The 15,085-nt window shown below is 37.1% G+C and overlaps 1 protein-coding gene across 5 annotated transcripts in view; it reads left to right on the top strand.

Moving 5' to 3' along the window:
- MPP7 (membrane palmitoylated protein 7) overlaps positions 1-15,085 on the top strand; it is a 157,603-nt gene that overhangs the window by 119,722 nt on the left and 22,796 nt on the right. For 3 of the 5 annotated variants that reach the window (XM_040591416.1, XM_040591415.1, XM_040591419.1), the window contains 6 exons: positions 1,338-1,412; positions 2,017-2,213; positions 2,741-2,805; positions 11,935-11,955; positions 12,056-12,067; positions 13,139-13,180. In XM_040591416.1, the coding sequence (XP_040447350.1) occupies positions 1,338-1,412; positions 2,017-2,213; positions 2,741-2,805; positions 11,935-11,955; positions 12,056-12,067; positions 13,139-13,180 (412 nt within the window). The remainder of the gene's footprint in view (positions 1-1,337; positions 1,413-2,016; positions 2,214-2,740; positions 2,806-11,934; positions 11,956-12,055; positions 12,068-13,138; positions 13,181-15,085) is intronic. The other 2 variants (XM_040591417.1, XM_040591418.1) reach the window with 2 other exon arrangements.

The raw sequence follows: 15,085 nt of genomic DNA, 5'->3' as shown, positions 1-15,085 counted from the left end.
ATCACTCACTTACGGAGTACTATTGCAAATCAAGTAATTTAGACTTTTTCAGAAAGTAGTTAATAGTTTTGTAGCAAAGAAACCAATGAGGGTCATGACAGCGCTTTGTGTTCATGGTGTAGGCGTTTCTATAGACGTAAATTCCTTGCTGTCTTGCCGAATTGAGTGGCTGTCTCACAGTTTTGGTTCAATAACTGAGATGATTCATTTCAAGCGTTAGCCTGCTTGATATTCATACTAGCTTTATGGTTTTGTGTTCCCTACAGAAACATATTTTCCTGCAAAAAATTAATATCTAAAAATCTCTAGAAACACAATAGCAGTGGAAAAGGTGTGAACAATTTCCCCATTTACCTCCTTGAGGTACAATATAAACATCAAAAGCTAGTTAGAGCTTGTTTCAAAAGTAACAGAATTATTGATTCCAGTCCTACGGCTGGTGAAATAAGAACTTGGCTGCTGCTTGTCAAACAGTGAGCTCTTGGATCACAGACATGCCAGCAGAAGTATGTCTCGCTTGGTAGTGGACAGGCCTGTTTCCATTTTGCTTAAATCGTTGGCTGTCTGTTGCACTCTGCTAGTTTTATGAAACTTGTCGGCTGCATGCAATAGTAGCAGAGGCTCCAGCTGATTAGCACTTCCTTCAATAGCAAAATGTCACTGAGGCAGTGGGAATATATTATGGTTAATAAGTAAAATGCAGCCAGACACACTTTAAGTGGGATATAGAGAAAGATGAATGGATGAGGTGGTTGATGATGGCTAACTTGTTTTAAGATTTATAGTGAGGGCTTTTTTTCCATTTAGTACACGTAGTCTATTCAAATATGTTTTTCTTTTCTAGTTTCTTAAAGTTGCCAAAAGAATAAATCCCCCCCAATAGTTTTATATGATAAATATGGCACAAGCCTGTTTGAATTTTTCTATCCTTTTTTTTTTTTTTTTTTTTTTTTTAATGAAATGTTAGTTGGATTTTTCCAGGGATGTCCAAACTGTGCCAGGAGTCCAGCAGTTGCTTCTAATATTGCGTACATTTTAGCTGTAGCATTTGCCTCTGCTTTCAGTGCAGGAGGGGGACCCCTGCAATATGCAGGTTGCAGTTTTTAACAGTACATCTCTGCCCACCAGTGAAACAAATATTTCAAGTGGATGTTTTAACCTTTGCAATGCAAAGTTTGATATGGTGAGGCTGTCAGACTCCACGGATCATGCTTGGGAGAGTATAGATTAATTATATTTTAATATTTTAAAATTAGTTTAAATTTCTTTTGCCTTTAAGATTTCTTTGAAATTTACAGCTTAATTCTCAGTGCATTTTCTTTTCAAATGTTCACCAGGCTCAGTCTCAAGGAGCAATTACATTTAAAATTATACCTAGTGTGAAGGAAGAAATGCCAGTGAAGGAAGGCAAGGTAGGCAAGATGATTTCAGAAGCTATTGCATTAACTGTTACACTGAGTATGTATGTTGTTTGCTTGGATGACAGAACCAAGAATGTGATTTATGCCTCCAGATCGTTTTTTCTAATGTAACCATGTGCAGTGCACTGTACGCTTCAGTACTCATATGCTGGATTTACAAGTGGTTGTAACATGTTTCTTAAGCCCTAACTCTACGGCTGTGAAGTTGACATAGGTAATCTTCCATCTTCTGCGAGGACCTGGCTTGCTTCCAAGTACTCCTTTTCTTCCGTCATACACTGGGTAGAAGACACTTGATAGCACCTTGGTTCAAAAGTATCTTCTGTTTCCCATATGGGCACACTATTCACCTGCAAAATCCTGTCTGCCTTGGATCATAGAACCTTTACTACACTGGGATTGTCATTGCAGAAGGAATGAATTTAACATTCCCTTATGAACTTCCAATGTCAGATATCCATAAGGATGTTTTACAACAGTAAATATTTATTGCTTTACATCTAGTTCAATGGTTTTGAATAGTAAAAGCTGAAAAGGGGCATACCTTTGGATTACCTTTATTTTGATTCTAAAGATAAAACACGGTTTGTTTCAGATGTTTATCAGAGCCCTATTTGACTATGATCCTAAGGAGGATAAAGCAATTCCTTGTAAAGAAGCTGGACTTGCTTTCAGAAAAGGAGATATCCTTCAGATCATGAGCCAGGATGATGCAACCTGGTGGCAGGCCAAACATGAAGGTGATGCCAATCCCAGAGCAGGCTTGATCCCTTCAAAGCATTTCCAGGAGAGGTGAGCTACTGAGAAGCATGGTTGCATTATTTTTTGTATTAAGAATAGACACGTTTTGCCGAGTTGTTAAGTTAGCATAGTTGTCATAGGTAATGCTTATAGATTGCATGGGTATGATAAACCTGCATTTGCAGCAAGACAACTGAACTTGTAAACCTGTTGCTATAATACTTAGGGTTTCCTTATTTGTCTGGCTACAATTAATAATGACAAAAACTGATAGGATAACACTGATCCAGTTTGAAAGAAAAAACATATGGAAAACAGCACATCAGTATCTCTGTTCAGACTGATGTACTATGCAGGAATAAGAACTGCAGCAGGTTTTGGAGAGCTTACAAAAATTTGAGGCTGAGGATTTAATTTTTTTAGATTGTGAATAGATTGCATTGTTTTAAGTTAATTTCTTATAAAATTTTCTGGATATTTTGCAGTATAGTCTCATGATGTTAAGTGTTTATTAATCCCAAACTTGCAGTGAAAACTGAGGAGTTTGTGTCTTTCTCCTACCACCTCCCATTTTATAGGAGATTTGCACTAAGAAGACCAGAAGTACAGATTCAGCCACTGAAAATTTCCAACAGAAAATCATGTAAGTCTGTTAATCTGGAACAGAAATCATACTCCAGATCTCTAACCTTATAAAAAAGCAGTTTGTTTCAGCCCTGTGACTACAGGATGCATTTCTCTTGGGCACGATAATTTCTTGATCACATTTTATCAATAAGAAAATAAATGTAAGAGCTGAAATCAGAAGCTTTAAAAGCAGCTAACAAGTTTTTCCAGCCCTCTGACTTTGTTTTTGAAGCACCAGTTGATGTTTTGATATATAATATTTCAAAGGTTGAAGAGCATTCTTGTCCTGTTGAAATAGTACAGAATTGGCTCAAGAATTTATATCATTTGGACTGCATCAATACAGTGAAATTCATATTGAGAGTGAGATAAAAGGTAGATAGTCTCCCCTTCTCTCCCCCATATAGTTGGCGGGGGTTTGTGTCCTATGAAGCAGCACAAATTTTTAAAAGTGAGAACATTCAGTTATTTGACAGACTTTCACAGTACCACTTCTTACTGTTTTCTAAACAAATTCATTCTTAGTCTCTGCTTTTAAATACAGTAGTTGGACAATATAAGAAAAATAAGCTAACAAAGTGCATACATTGAAACAAATATTTTCTTTCCACTGGAATTTACATCAACATCTGTTTTAAGTATTATTGCATATTTTACTTGACCTGTTATTTCTTTCAGTTGTACAGACTCATAAGAAAGTGAGTGCAATGTGAGAAACTATCACGCTTCAGTAGGATCTAAATCTCAAATACAAACGTGTTTGCGACTTCAACTAGAAATACTCAGAAAGTTGTTTAAAATTCCCAACCGTCTTTCATTCTCTAACATTAAAACAAAAAGTATGGATACTATGGCAAACAGTGGATGCCGGCACACTAAGTGCAAAATGCTTTTAACTTCAAAAAACACCGAGGTTTCTATTGCAATTTTCCTAACTCCTTGCTATAGCTTTTGTGTTCTGAAGTTTGACAGTTACTGTTACTTTCCTAATAATCTGCATTTTCTATCTTTCATTCCATTTCACTATTTGATTGTGTGCCCTAATGCTATTGTTAATGCTAAAGCCCTTGATTAGCTTTGTGATTATAATAACAGACTAAATGATTGCACTATAACTTTTCTAATTTACTTAGATCTTAGAAACAAAGAGAAGCTCCTCCAGCTTGTAGTAAATCTGTTGTTTTTCTAGGTTCTAGGTCAAGTTGCTCTGCCCCAGTTTTGGAAAAGTGTCTGATCCCAGGGTATAGCTATTTCTGTCTGTCCACTGTTCTTGAATCTGGATAATACCCTTCAACAAGAGCCTTCAATTAAGGTGGCACTGGTGCTTTTGAAGAGGTAAATCAGCTGCTGCAGCAACACTGCATGATTCCTTTTGTAATGGACTGCATCTTTTTAGTAACCTTCAAGTGAAAGGTTTTGCAAGATGCATTTCACCCTTCCAAATAGGCAGCCTGAACTTGATTGGGAACTGCCAAAATTACAACCCAAAGAAGACCTACAGTATGATGTCTACTATTGTTGCCTCTGCTGTTTCCACTGACTTTGCCTTAACTAGCTTAAACAAGGGCTTTTCCCTTTCCTTTAAAACATGAAAGAGCCTCAGGGTCAAGCAGTATGCCCATTACTGTTCTCTTTTAGACTTGCTTTAAACAAAGCAAGATCCAGCTAAATACCATCTAGAAGGCAGTGGTGCCTCTTGAAGGAGAAAAGACTGCAGACTAACGTAGGTTTGTCATTTTCTCTCTTCCTCGTTTCTTAGGACAATCTGCTGCTACATCTGCCAGATTTCCATGGGAAGAGGGGAAGTGCTGTTCTGAGTAGAGGCTCATCCCTTCATTCAAAGATGAAACATTTTTTTTTTAGCACTGGGAGGGAAATCAGATCCTTTATAGAGGAGGCATTTTAAGGACCAGAATTCAGCTATAGAAAAAGTGTTGTGACTAGGGTGTTGCTTGAGTTGCTCTCAGGAAAACCTTCCACTTACCTGGATTTTCAAGAAGATTCCACATAAGCTGGGAAACTCTGTGCCCTTGTGATCTTTCTAAAGTTAGGCTGCTTGTTCGTGTTCCCAAGCACAGCAGTGAAGCTGTGAGATGTGAAGGCTGTATTTGTATTTGTGCTGAACCATCAGCTTGCCAAAACTGGGAGATGTGGAAAATCATGTGTTGCTCAGCTGAACAAATAGCATACTGCCAGGATCGGAAACATGTAAGGAAGGGTGACACAGAGAACAAAAAACTGGATTTTTTTGAGCCCTTTTCTGTTTTGTGGGGTATGGCCCACTGATTATTGTCCTCTAAAGTTGTACTTAACAAGTTCCCGTGTAAGGAGGTGGGAAATTGTTCATGCTTGATTACATCTGATTCTGTAGGCTTTCAGCTTGATACAGGGTTCTCCAATGTTTGGAAGGGCAATTGTGCAGGGAAATGTTCTATAGATCTTTCTGAAGTAGCTGTATATTGAGAGGTTGCTTGCTGTTGCAGTTGATCCCATCCAATCATATGACCTGAATTTCCTTAGTAGTTTGGAGGGAAAGGGCAATTTGCCAGCTGATATTCTTACACCATCCCAAAGAGAAAAACCTGTTGACTTCAACAGAGCTGCTAATGAAAGTCCCTTTCCTGACAGGGCTGGGAGTTGCACTAGGAAGCTTTCTTGAGATATGGTAAGTAGCACTGGATGTTGGCCTGCTCTGTTCAGTCAACTCATTCCACAGATCCCACGTTTTGTAATGATGAAGAAACCTGGGTACATGCCGTTGTTTTTAATAGGGAGAACCAAGGAGAAATATTCTATTTTCTTGTATACTCAGAAAATGTGAGTCAGCTCTGGTTTCTTAGGTGAGCTTCCAGGGTGGTAGTGTCCTGCTTGAAAATTAATTTAAAAATTAGTCAAAACTATATGACATACAAGAAGTATCCTACAACTTATTTTTTCCCCTCTCAAGCCAGTTCAGGAACTGGGAAGGACTGTTGTATTTGTCTAGAAAAGGAGCTCTCTGAAACATAGCCAGTAACTGTATTTACTGTAATATTAATATCCATCAGGATTTGCTTTGCTAATTAAATGAGTTTTCAAAACCTGGAAGGAGCTAGATTGGATTACTTTTGGGAAACCTTTCTATTTCCCATTTTGAATTTTTTACTCTTTTCAGCATAGTAATGCATGTTGTGTAGTTTTTAATTTGTACACATATCATAAAATTCGAAGCAAAATAGAAGTGGGCTTTTTTGGTGATGCTTGTACATATACGTATATTGAGGAAAGAGAGTAGAGGATACTTTCCACAGAACTTTTCCAGCAAGAAGCATTTGCACTGAAAAAAACAGAAATCCAACCTAGTTCTAAACTATTAAAGAATCAGTTTATAATGGAAATGCCAATTCTTAATTTGACTTTAATAGCCAAGTCAACTGTTTCATTGTGTCTATGTGTAAAGTGAATATAAGTACAAGTAAATACTTTAGCTTTGTGGGAGATCCATACACACGCCTCTCCCAGCATTTAGCCATTTTCTTAAAAGACAAAACAGAATCATTCTCACATTGCACCAGTCAAAGTGAAAAACCTTTAACGTGTCACGTGTACACTGGAGGAGGGGGTAAAACAGTGTAAGCTCGATATTGAAGGTAAGTGAAATAGCACTTTCATTTGCAAATGGAGAAGGTGCATAGTTTGGTGGTATCTGAAAATAAGGCTGAAGGAAGCTGGTAGTATAGGTGGAGCCTATGCTGACAAGAGGTGGTTTTATATTGAGAGAAAGATGCAGAAAAAGTAGGAATAAACAAATAAAGGGAAAAGCAGGGAGGTGAAATTTTGTATTGAGGATGAAGAAGAGGAGAAAGTTTTGCAACAAGGGCAGTGGAAGAACAGATGGACAAAGCTACCCATAAACCCCATTAGGCAAAACCCCACAGGGGATGGGCTTTGAAGTTATTAGATTAACACAATTAACAGTATTATGGAAGAGCATTACAATAGTCACTTTTTGCACTATAGTTCAATTATTTCTTGATTCCATTTAAACCAAACACTAACATCTTTGATTTCCTAAAGTTTTTGAAATGGTGAATGCAAAAATTACTAATAGGAACTCTGACCTGTGCTGTTGTTATTGGTAGAAAACCTCAATATATTAAACATTAATAATTGATGTTTTAAAAGCGTGAGATAAGTGGCTGTTAGATGTGCTGACCCACTGATAAGATTGATAATGTTACTTCCCAGGCTCTGGGATAGTGCAGAAATGATGGAGGGATATCAAACCTCTCAAGCATTTTTAGCATTTTTCTTGGTACTTAACAGCAATGACTTTTTCAGCACAGGGCAGTGTTATGCGTTAATACTATGGGAAAATTATACTGGGGGGGGAAATGATAAGAAAAAGCAGCGCAGAAAAGAAAATAGGAAAATGGAATGAAAGTTAAGGAACAGAGATGCATGAGACTGCGTGAGCAGGACTAACTCCTCACCTGCTGGGATGGCAAACGTGCAGCATACCTCCTGTGGGGTGTGAGGCAGCTCTGTGGGACGCAGAGGGAGGTACAGCAGAGGTGCCTGGCTGCATGCAGTCAGCCTTGGTGTGTCTGAGCTTGTGAGCCACCACTGATTGCCAGCTCCACAGAAACCTGCTCACTGGTATCCCTCAATAATACTTAATATTCCTGGCTTTAGGTGGTCACCTTAGCTTGGGTCCAACTTTGTAGCCAAAGTTGGCTCTGAGTTCTCCTGTCACTGCATCTTGGCTAATTAGCAGTGACATGAGACTCAGTACAGGGAAGAATTTGTTTAACAGCTCCCAGACTGTTAACTTGAATACAAAGACTACGGATGCTCTGACTGTAATAGTCATTGCCAACAAGCATGGTCATTCTTGCATTTATAGTTTACTTTGAATTGTAGATAAAACAGTGATCACGTGTGGTTTTTTTGAGGAGGAAAAAAAAGTAAATTTCTTTGAATAACAACAAAATAACTTACTGCTCTGCATTTACTATAAACTACAGTGATTGGCCAAGACATTATATTCCTTCAGCATAACTTTGCTTTCACAGTGGTTACTGTGTTTATTCTTACGTTATATATGTGTTGTCTCTGGTATGAAAATTACTGGTAACTTTATATTTTATGCTAGTGTAGCCTGCAACTTCTGTTAACTTGTGCAGTGCATGCATATGTGTTTGTGTATATCCATACCCTGTATGTATAGTTATATATAAATATGTATATGTATGTAGCATATATGACAGAGCTGTTCAGAGCTGTCTTTTTCCATGAAAATACATTTGTTCTGTATATTTAATGCTAAATGTAAATACTTACTGTGGCAAAGCCATCATCATATAGTTTTTCTAGGGCTTAAAACCATTTTACTTTCAATTTTGATTTACCATATGTGATTGGCATTGTACAAGCAAGAGGAAATACTTAACTGCAGCCAAAGGGTGTTCATTCAAACAAGATGTAACCCAGTTTATTCATAGATGAGTGTCTTGTGAATTGAAGATCATGTTCTGCCAACAAAAGAATTTAAACAGGCTAAAAGAATGAATGCTTTGTACCACTTGTATTTGAACACCAAACATTTAGGATAAATGTATAGTAGGATTTTCTATAATTGCTGCACCATCTTAACTCTGCCTTTCTTCTCAGTATTTTTCTGTGTTAATATTTGAAACTTGATTGTCCACCTGCAGGTAGTTAAAAGCAAAAAATAAACCAGATCTATAGGGTTAAATTAGCACCTTAGCATCTTTGTTCAGAGGTCTCTTGTCCTTACAAATATTAACTTCCTGCTATCACTGAAAAATTAAGGAAACCTGAAGCTGGATGATATTTGAGTCAAGGTCACATGAGACAGAAGTGGAAATGAATCTTTTAAACTCTTGCTCTGTCCTTCACCGCAAGACTGTCCTTCTTCATTTTCCACATTACCTTGGTAGAGATACTGTTGCCTGATGATGTTATGAGAGAATTAAATTTCCTATAGCATGAACATATATGTATTGTTCCATCTACAAAACTCTCAGATAAAAACCTGCAAAACAGTATAAATATTGATTATGTGGGGCTGTTCACTAAAAATTCAGGAGTGTTTGAATACAGTCACTGTAATGCAGATCACTGTACAACACAATTTCGTGTTTAATAGAGTGAAATAGGGCTTAAGGGATAATGTAACTTGCTTGTCATAAGAAACTAGAAGAATGCTGCTAGATCTAATTTTAGACTGAGAAACATTTAAGTAACATTCTTTGATGGAAATTTTGTTTGAAAAAAATAGTCAGCAAAAGCTAAAAATTTTAATCTGGTGATGGACTGTTCCAAAGAGTTGAGGAAGGTCCTGGAGTGGCACTGGTTTTGAGCTTCTTAAGTAATATAACTTAGGTGAGACCCCCAAAATGAAATCTCAATATATTTCAGGTAAAATAGATATGAAAATACAGCCTATGTGATACTGTTTTGCATTGTTACAGTTTAGCATATTGGCTACACCAAAATCTTTCTAAAATTAATAAAACGCCTACTTCCTAAGCTTCCATTGTGCTTGTGTTTCCTATTTCTTTTTTCCCATTTATGTCTTGGTACTGCTTTGTTGTTGTTTCATAAGCCTGTTCCATGACGATTTTCGTTGTAACTTCCTCTCCCTTCTTACCACACTACATTTATTTGATCATATTCCTTGTTTTCTCAGTGTTTTATTTGCTCCATGTTTCCTTATGTTTTTTTTTTCATTTTTTCACTGCTTTTATTTTCCTACTTCCCACCAGATTTCCTCCTCTTTATCCTCTGTCCTCTTTCAGTCTCTTACTTGATCCTTCCAGATAAAACACCTCTATTTCCTTTCTCGCCCTCTTCAATTTAGTGAAACTGTATTGGCCTGAGATCTACCCCAGCTTTCCACGTCTCTGAATGCTGGAACTTTAGACATGCATCTGCACATATCTGCTGCAAGCGTACAACTGCTTCAGACACACAGAGGTTCCTGGCAAATAACCTCTGGCTTTACTAGGGACAGGCAACAGCCCTGGTGAAATTCCTGGTGAAGTTCAAATTGGGAGCTACACGCTGATGGCTGTTTCATAGCGGCATTAAGCTGGGAAGACCCACTGAATTCCTACATCTTTTCGTTACAGACGATTATCTTCAACCTTAGAAGTAACCCAAGAGAGCCAGGAGCAGCATTAAGGAAGGAGATTTTTAACAAAACACAAAAAGTTCAGGATCCACTTTATCTCAGTATTAAACCTCAGTTTGTAGACATTTTAGCTTGTGCTCTCTGGGATCAGCTGGCTTACCCGGGAATCCTAACATCTTTGATTTAGGGATAAGAGCATTCCCTTTCCTAGCAGGAGCAGCCCAGAAACCTGGGCTCCCTTCAGCTGTACTCAGCCCTGCTGCTGTAGCTCTACCATCTCCCACACTTGCAGATCTCCTCTGAAGGTCTGCAGTGGTCAGAGCTGAGTGAACATACACCTGTGGGTAGGTACAGACCTCTTTTTCTCCTGGTCCAGTCTTTCCTGTTCATAAATGAGGACTTGCCTGTTTCCAGTGACAAAATACCAAACGGAACGCTTTAAAAGGGAGAGTCACTAGTTAAGCCAAATAACTTTGTTGAATTCAGGGGACTTTTTAGATATATTGATGTGAACCTGTTTTGAGCATTAGTAACTTATTTTTGGGAGACACATTGCAGCCTATTGAAGGTCATGCAAGTGGACATGCAGGAGAACTTGCCATACATATCAGGAAATATAAGAGGTCTCTCAGCACGGAGAAGGAGAAATAAATAGTACCTGGAAGCCATCCAGCCATCCTAAGTCCAGCTTCAGGGCGTTTGTCATTGCAAGAACTGGGAGCTTTTAAGGTCAGGAGAGGGAAAAGGATCCAACGCTTTCACTCTCAACTCACAAAGACGACAGCACTCTTTTAAGGCACCAGACGTGGTCAGCCAAGCAGTGCTCACCTTAGAGGACTTTCCAGCCTACTAAAACCGTATGGTCACCTTGAGTGTATAAATAAACTTTAAATAATATTCAGAGAAATCTTCCAAATTAGTATTTTTAAATGTAAGTCCTCAAGAAAAAAGGTACCAAGAAATTATTCTGCAAAACAGTATTCTTCCCCGGGCAGAAAAGACTCTTGTATCCATTTCATGACACGAGATGAGAAAAGCTCTTTGGAGCCTAGCCTTTGGTACATCAGTTACACATAAAAGATTGTAAAATATCTCTTGAGTAATTTCTTCACATTCCAAGGAAAGACATGCTTCATGGAAACTCTTTGAAATATTTTTTATTTTATATTTTTTATATATTTATATTTTATATTTGGGGCATACTTATCCAGATTCCAAAGGAAATTTGTATGAGATGTAGATTGTAAAATGTCTAGATATCTATAATAAATATCTAATATCTATAGTAAATCTAGACCTTAGTATACAGTATGTTTGTGAATAAAAATTCATTCTATTTATCTTGCTTTTACATAAAAGCCCAAAGATGATTGTGAAAGTGTATGTTATCCACTGTCAAGGATCCAGAAAATTATTGACTTACTATAGGTAAGCAGAAAGTGTTAGGTAGATCTATTATATTAGGATAGTGACAGCAAAAATATGACAAGGGTATATAAATTCTTTCAGTATTTTTGCAGCTATGACTATAGACATTCAAAAAAAAAAAAAAAAAAAAAAAGCAAAAAACCTTAAAACCTTTCCAAAACCCAGGCCCAAGGGCAGTAGCAGCTATTACTGTAAGTGCAGAAAAATACTGAGATCATGTTCATGGTAAGTGATTCTTAGAAATTCTAGGTTAAGACTGATTAAATGGAATTGACAAACTTTGCCTTTAATAACAAAAAGATCTTCCATGTCAGCTGGGTAAGGTCATTGCTACCAAATAAACAGTGGAAGAATCTCATATAGGAAATTTAAAGTGCACATAATATTTCAATGTCTTTTTAGGTTCTTTTCGAACTGAGTGTAGTTAAACATGTCAGTTAAACTCAGTACCGGTATGTTGGTATATGGCTCAATATAATAGGTGCTATCAAGAGGATTTTAGAGTAGCTTACATAGCTAAATTTTTTCCTATTTATGAAGTATTAAACAATAATACTTTGTTTTTTTGGCTGTTCTAAGATGAGGAAGCGGTTGAGTGTGGTAGGTGCATTTTTCTTCTTCAATTTAACTTTTCTTTCTTAAGTTATGTTTTCGCTCCATTTAATGATTTCCTTTCCTATTTTTCCTTTGTGCTTCTCAGAGGAAATTGAAGGTACATGTACAAAAGTTTCCCTGCATAGCCCAATAATTTTATTTAGAGAACATGTGTTTAGAATTAAATTGAATATAGTCCAACGTTTCTAAGAGATGTTGTACTTATAATGCTTTTATATTGCCACCCGATACATTGAATCATCTTTTAAAGGAGATAAAAATACCAGAATGTTCCTAGTTGCTTCACGTAAAGATCAGTAATTAGAACTGTTGTTTTAAACTGCTTTTTCTCTCTTGAACTTCTGGAAGACATAGAAAAGTAGTGTCATACTAGCAAAACTTTGGTGGGCTGGGATGGAAAGTGATGGTTCCAACTTAATTACCTGGCCATGAGAGGTCTCATATTTGTAATTAATGCTGACAAAGTATTGCTCTGAGATGGTAGAAGGTTCATCGATGCAGTGTCGTCTTTACTGTTTTCCCTATGAGTGTAGTTGGTAACTGTTATGCGTGCAGCATATGTTAAAGTAATAGCAGCTGATCTCTTGTATTTTTTTTATCTTTAACTTAAGAGGCCTTTGTTTATAAAGGCATTAGAAATTGTAGCTCATATTTTTGATCAAAGGGCCTCTGGCATATAAAAATATACATTATAGCCATTCCATATCAAATGAGAGGATGTGTTTTTGATCAAAAACCTTTCTGTCTAATCCAGTGAGCCAAAACTTAAAGCTAAAGTCTGATAATTTATAATTTATGAAAAAAAGCTTGATTTACATCAAATACATTTTGCTTTCTTTTAAGTGGCATCATATTTTCTATTAACTGATAAAGTGTGAATACAGTGTTAGAATTCTTTTTAGAATGTTTGCTGTCGTCACAATTTTTGCTTGAAAAGGTAAAAGGATCAGTGTGCATGCTGCAAAATTCCAAAATATCTCCAGCTAAAATATAAAACAATAAATGTTGTTTTATGTTTTTAAGAAAATGGCTTATTGAAGGCTTTTTAATGCTATGCTTTGTACAGTTGTCATTTTTTAAGTAATTTCTTCTGTATTTTTTGCTGGGCTTCTAACTATTCTGCTTTATTTCTTGGCTCTTATTCTGTATGCTTTTACCCTTCGTCCAGAAGATGCTGAATGTGCTGGCCACAACAGTGGATCCTATCTAGGTGAGCAATTGGTTACAAAAGAAAATTTTCTTCCTTTCTTTCAGCTTCTTTTCCCTGGAACTACTGTGTCCACTTTGCTTTTGGGGGTAATCTGCATACAAATGTCCTTACTCTGCATGAGAAAAGCATGAATATTAAGGTTTTAAAAATGGCTCATTGGATTTGACATAAAGGGTTTATGTAGTGTATGCTTTTATCTGGTTAAACATCAGCTACTAAAATACCGGTTTCATTTTAAAGTCAAAATAAATATATATATAAAAATTTGGGAAAATATTGACTTAAAGTACGTTAATGTGTTTAATGAACCAGGAAGGTTACTGTATCATGAAAAGTTTGAGTAAGTCTAAAGATATACTTTCTCGGTTCTGTCCAAGTATTGCTTACACCTTTTTTCTTTGTACATGTCTATCTAACAATTTTGGGAGGATTCAGTGAGAATACAGAGCAGGCACTGGTGCTTTTTCCACATTACAAAATAAGTCATAATAACTCAATAGCTTAAATTTAGCTTTAAAGCTAGTCTGAGCTCAACATATCATTGCGGGGAGGGGGGAAGAGGAGGGGAAGGAGTCCTTTGGCTTCAGCTTCAAGATTCCAAATTTCAAACAAAAGTAACATTTAAAAAAGGTGAATGTTCCGTTATATGTTTCAACTTTCTAATTTGTGCCATTTAAAAAGCTATGTAAAAATATTTTAGTTGAAACTGTCCAGAATTCCTGCCAGCTGAAGGCTGGCTGAAGCGGATTTTGTGGCAACCAGCCCTTTTCCCAAGGCTTTCATCCTCCTACTACAAGAGGAATGGGAAGAAACTTGTCAAAGTACTTCAGTACTTCCAAGCCACTGGGCTCACTGAAACACCCTAGAGCAGTACTGTAAATCAGAGATGGTTTTCATGTTGCATTATGCTGTTCTTAAATGTGGTGCATAAACTACATAGGGAAGACACAAACTATATAATTGAAAGAACTTTGACCTCTTTCCAAAACCTTAGTGTGGTATAATTTCATCACATACTTGTGGAACTAGTGGTCATCTGATCATGCTAAAACATCTTACCTTTGTTTGTTAATCAACTAAATTAAGGTTGATTTGTAATTGTATTGAGGGATTGAAGTATGCTTGGCAAATGATACTTTGGATGCGATTCCGGATGAACTGCATTTTCCTTATCCAATTGTCTCTGTAACAGAAAAGATGTTCCAGCTTCCCCCCGCCCCCCCATTTTCTTTCTGTCTGCAGATACAGATTGCATGAATTCTCAATATGAGACTATCATGGTTTTGCAATCAGATCTTAGTGGGCTGCTGCTTTATTGGAGAGTGAAGCTGACAAAAGAGTCCACCTTTTCTTAGTGCTGTAGCCCTTTCAGTGAAACATTTTGATCTGCAGTTACCGAAAAGGCTCCGTCATCTAGTAAGGTGTCTTGAGGAAGAAGCTACTGTTGTCCCAGATGCAAATAACAAACAAACAAAAAAATCAAGATAGGGTGTAGTTTACTTAGGCAAAACCTTAAAAAATTTATTGGAGAACTACTGTACATTTCAGGCAATGGTTTATCTCTTGAGGGCTTCCACATAGCAGAGTGCTGCCATCGGTCCAGAGCTCTCAGCCTTCTCGTGCTGAGTCAGTGCCGTTGGAAGTGGGGTGTTGGAGAGAAGAGCCAGAAGACAGAAAGAACAACAGGGAGAAGATGACTCGTCTAAGGTTAGGACCAGTTTTGGAGTAAGGACAGAAGTATATTCACTGGTTGTGAATAATTAGCTATTTGGTTTAGAAATCAGAGGTTCCTTGGAGCTCTTCACTAAGAATCGTTCATTAAAAATTATCCTATCTTAAGATGAAGCAGGTAGGCTTTGGAAAGTTGATGTTACCATTCTTTTGTGTATGGTGACAAGACGCAGT

This window comes from Falco naumanni, chromosome 4 (genome assembly GCF_017639655.2).
Source record: "Falco naumanni isolate bFalNau1 chromosome 4, bFalNau1.pat, whole genome shotgun sequence".
Lineage (NCBI taxonomy): Eukaryota > Metazoa > Chordata > Aves > Falconiformes > Falconidae > Falco > Falco naumanni.
The sequence above is the reverse complement of the archived record's forward strand: the minus strand, read 5'-3'. Positions and strand labels throughout refer to the sequence as shown.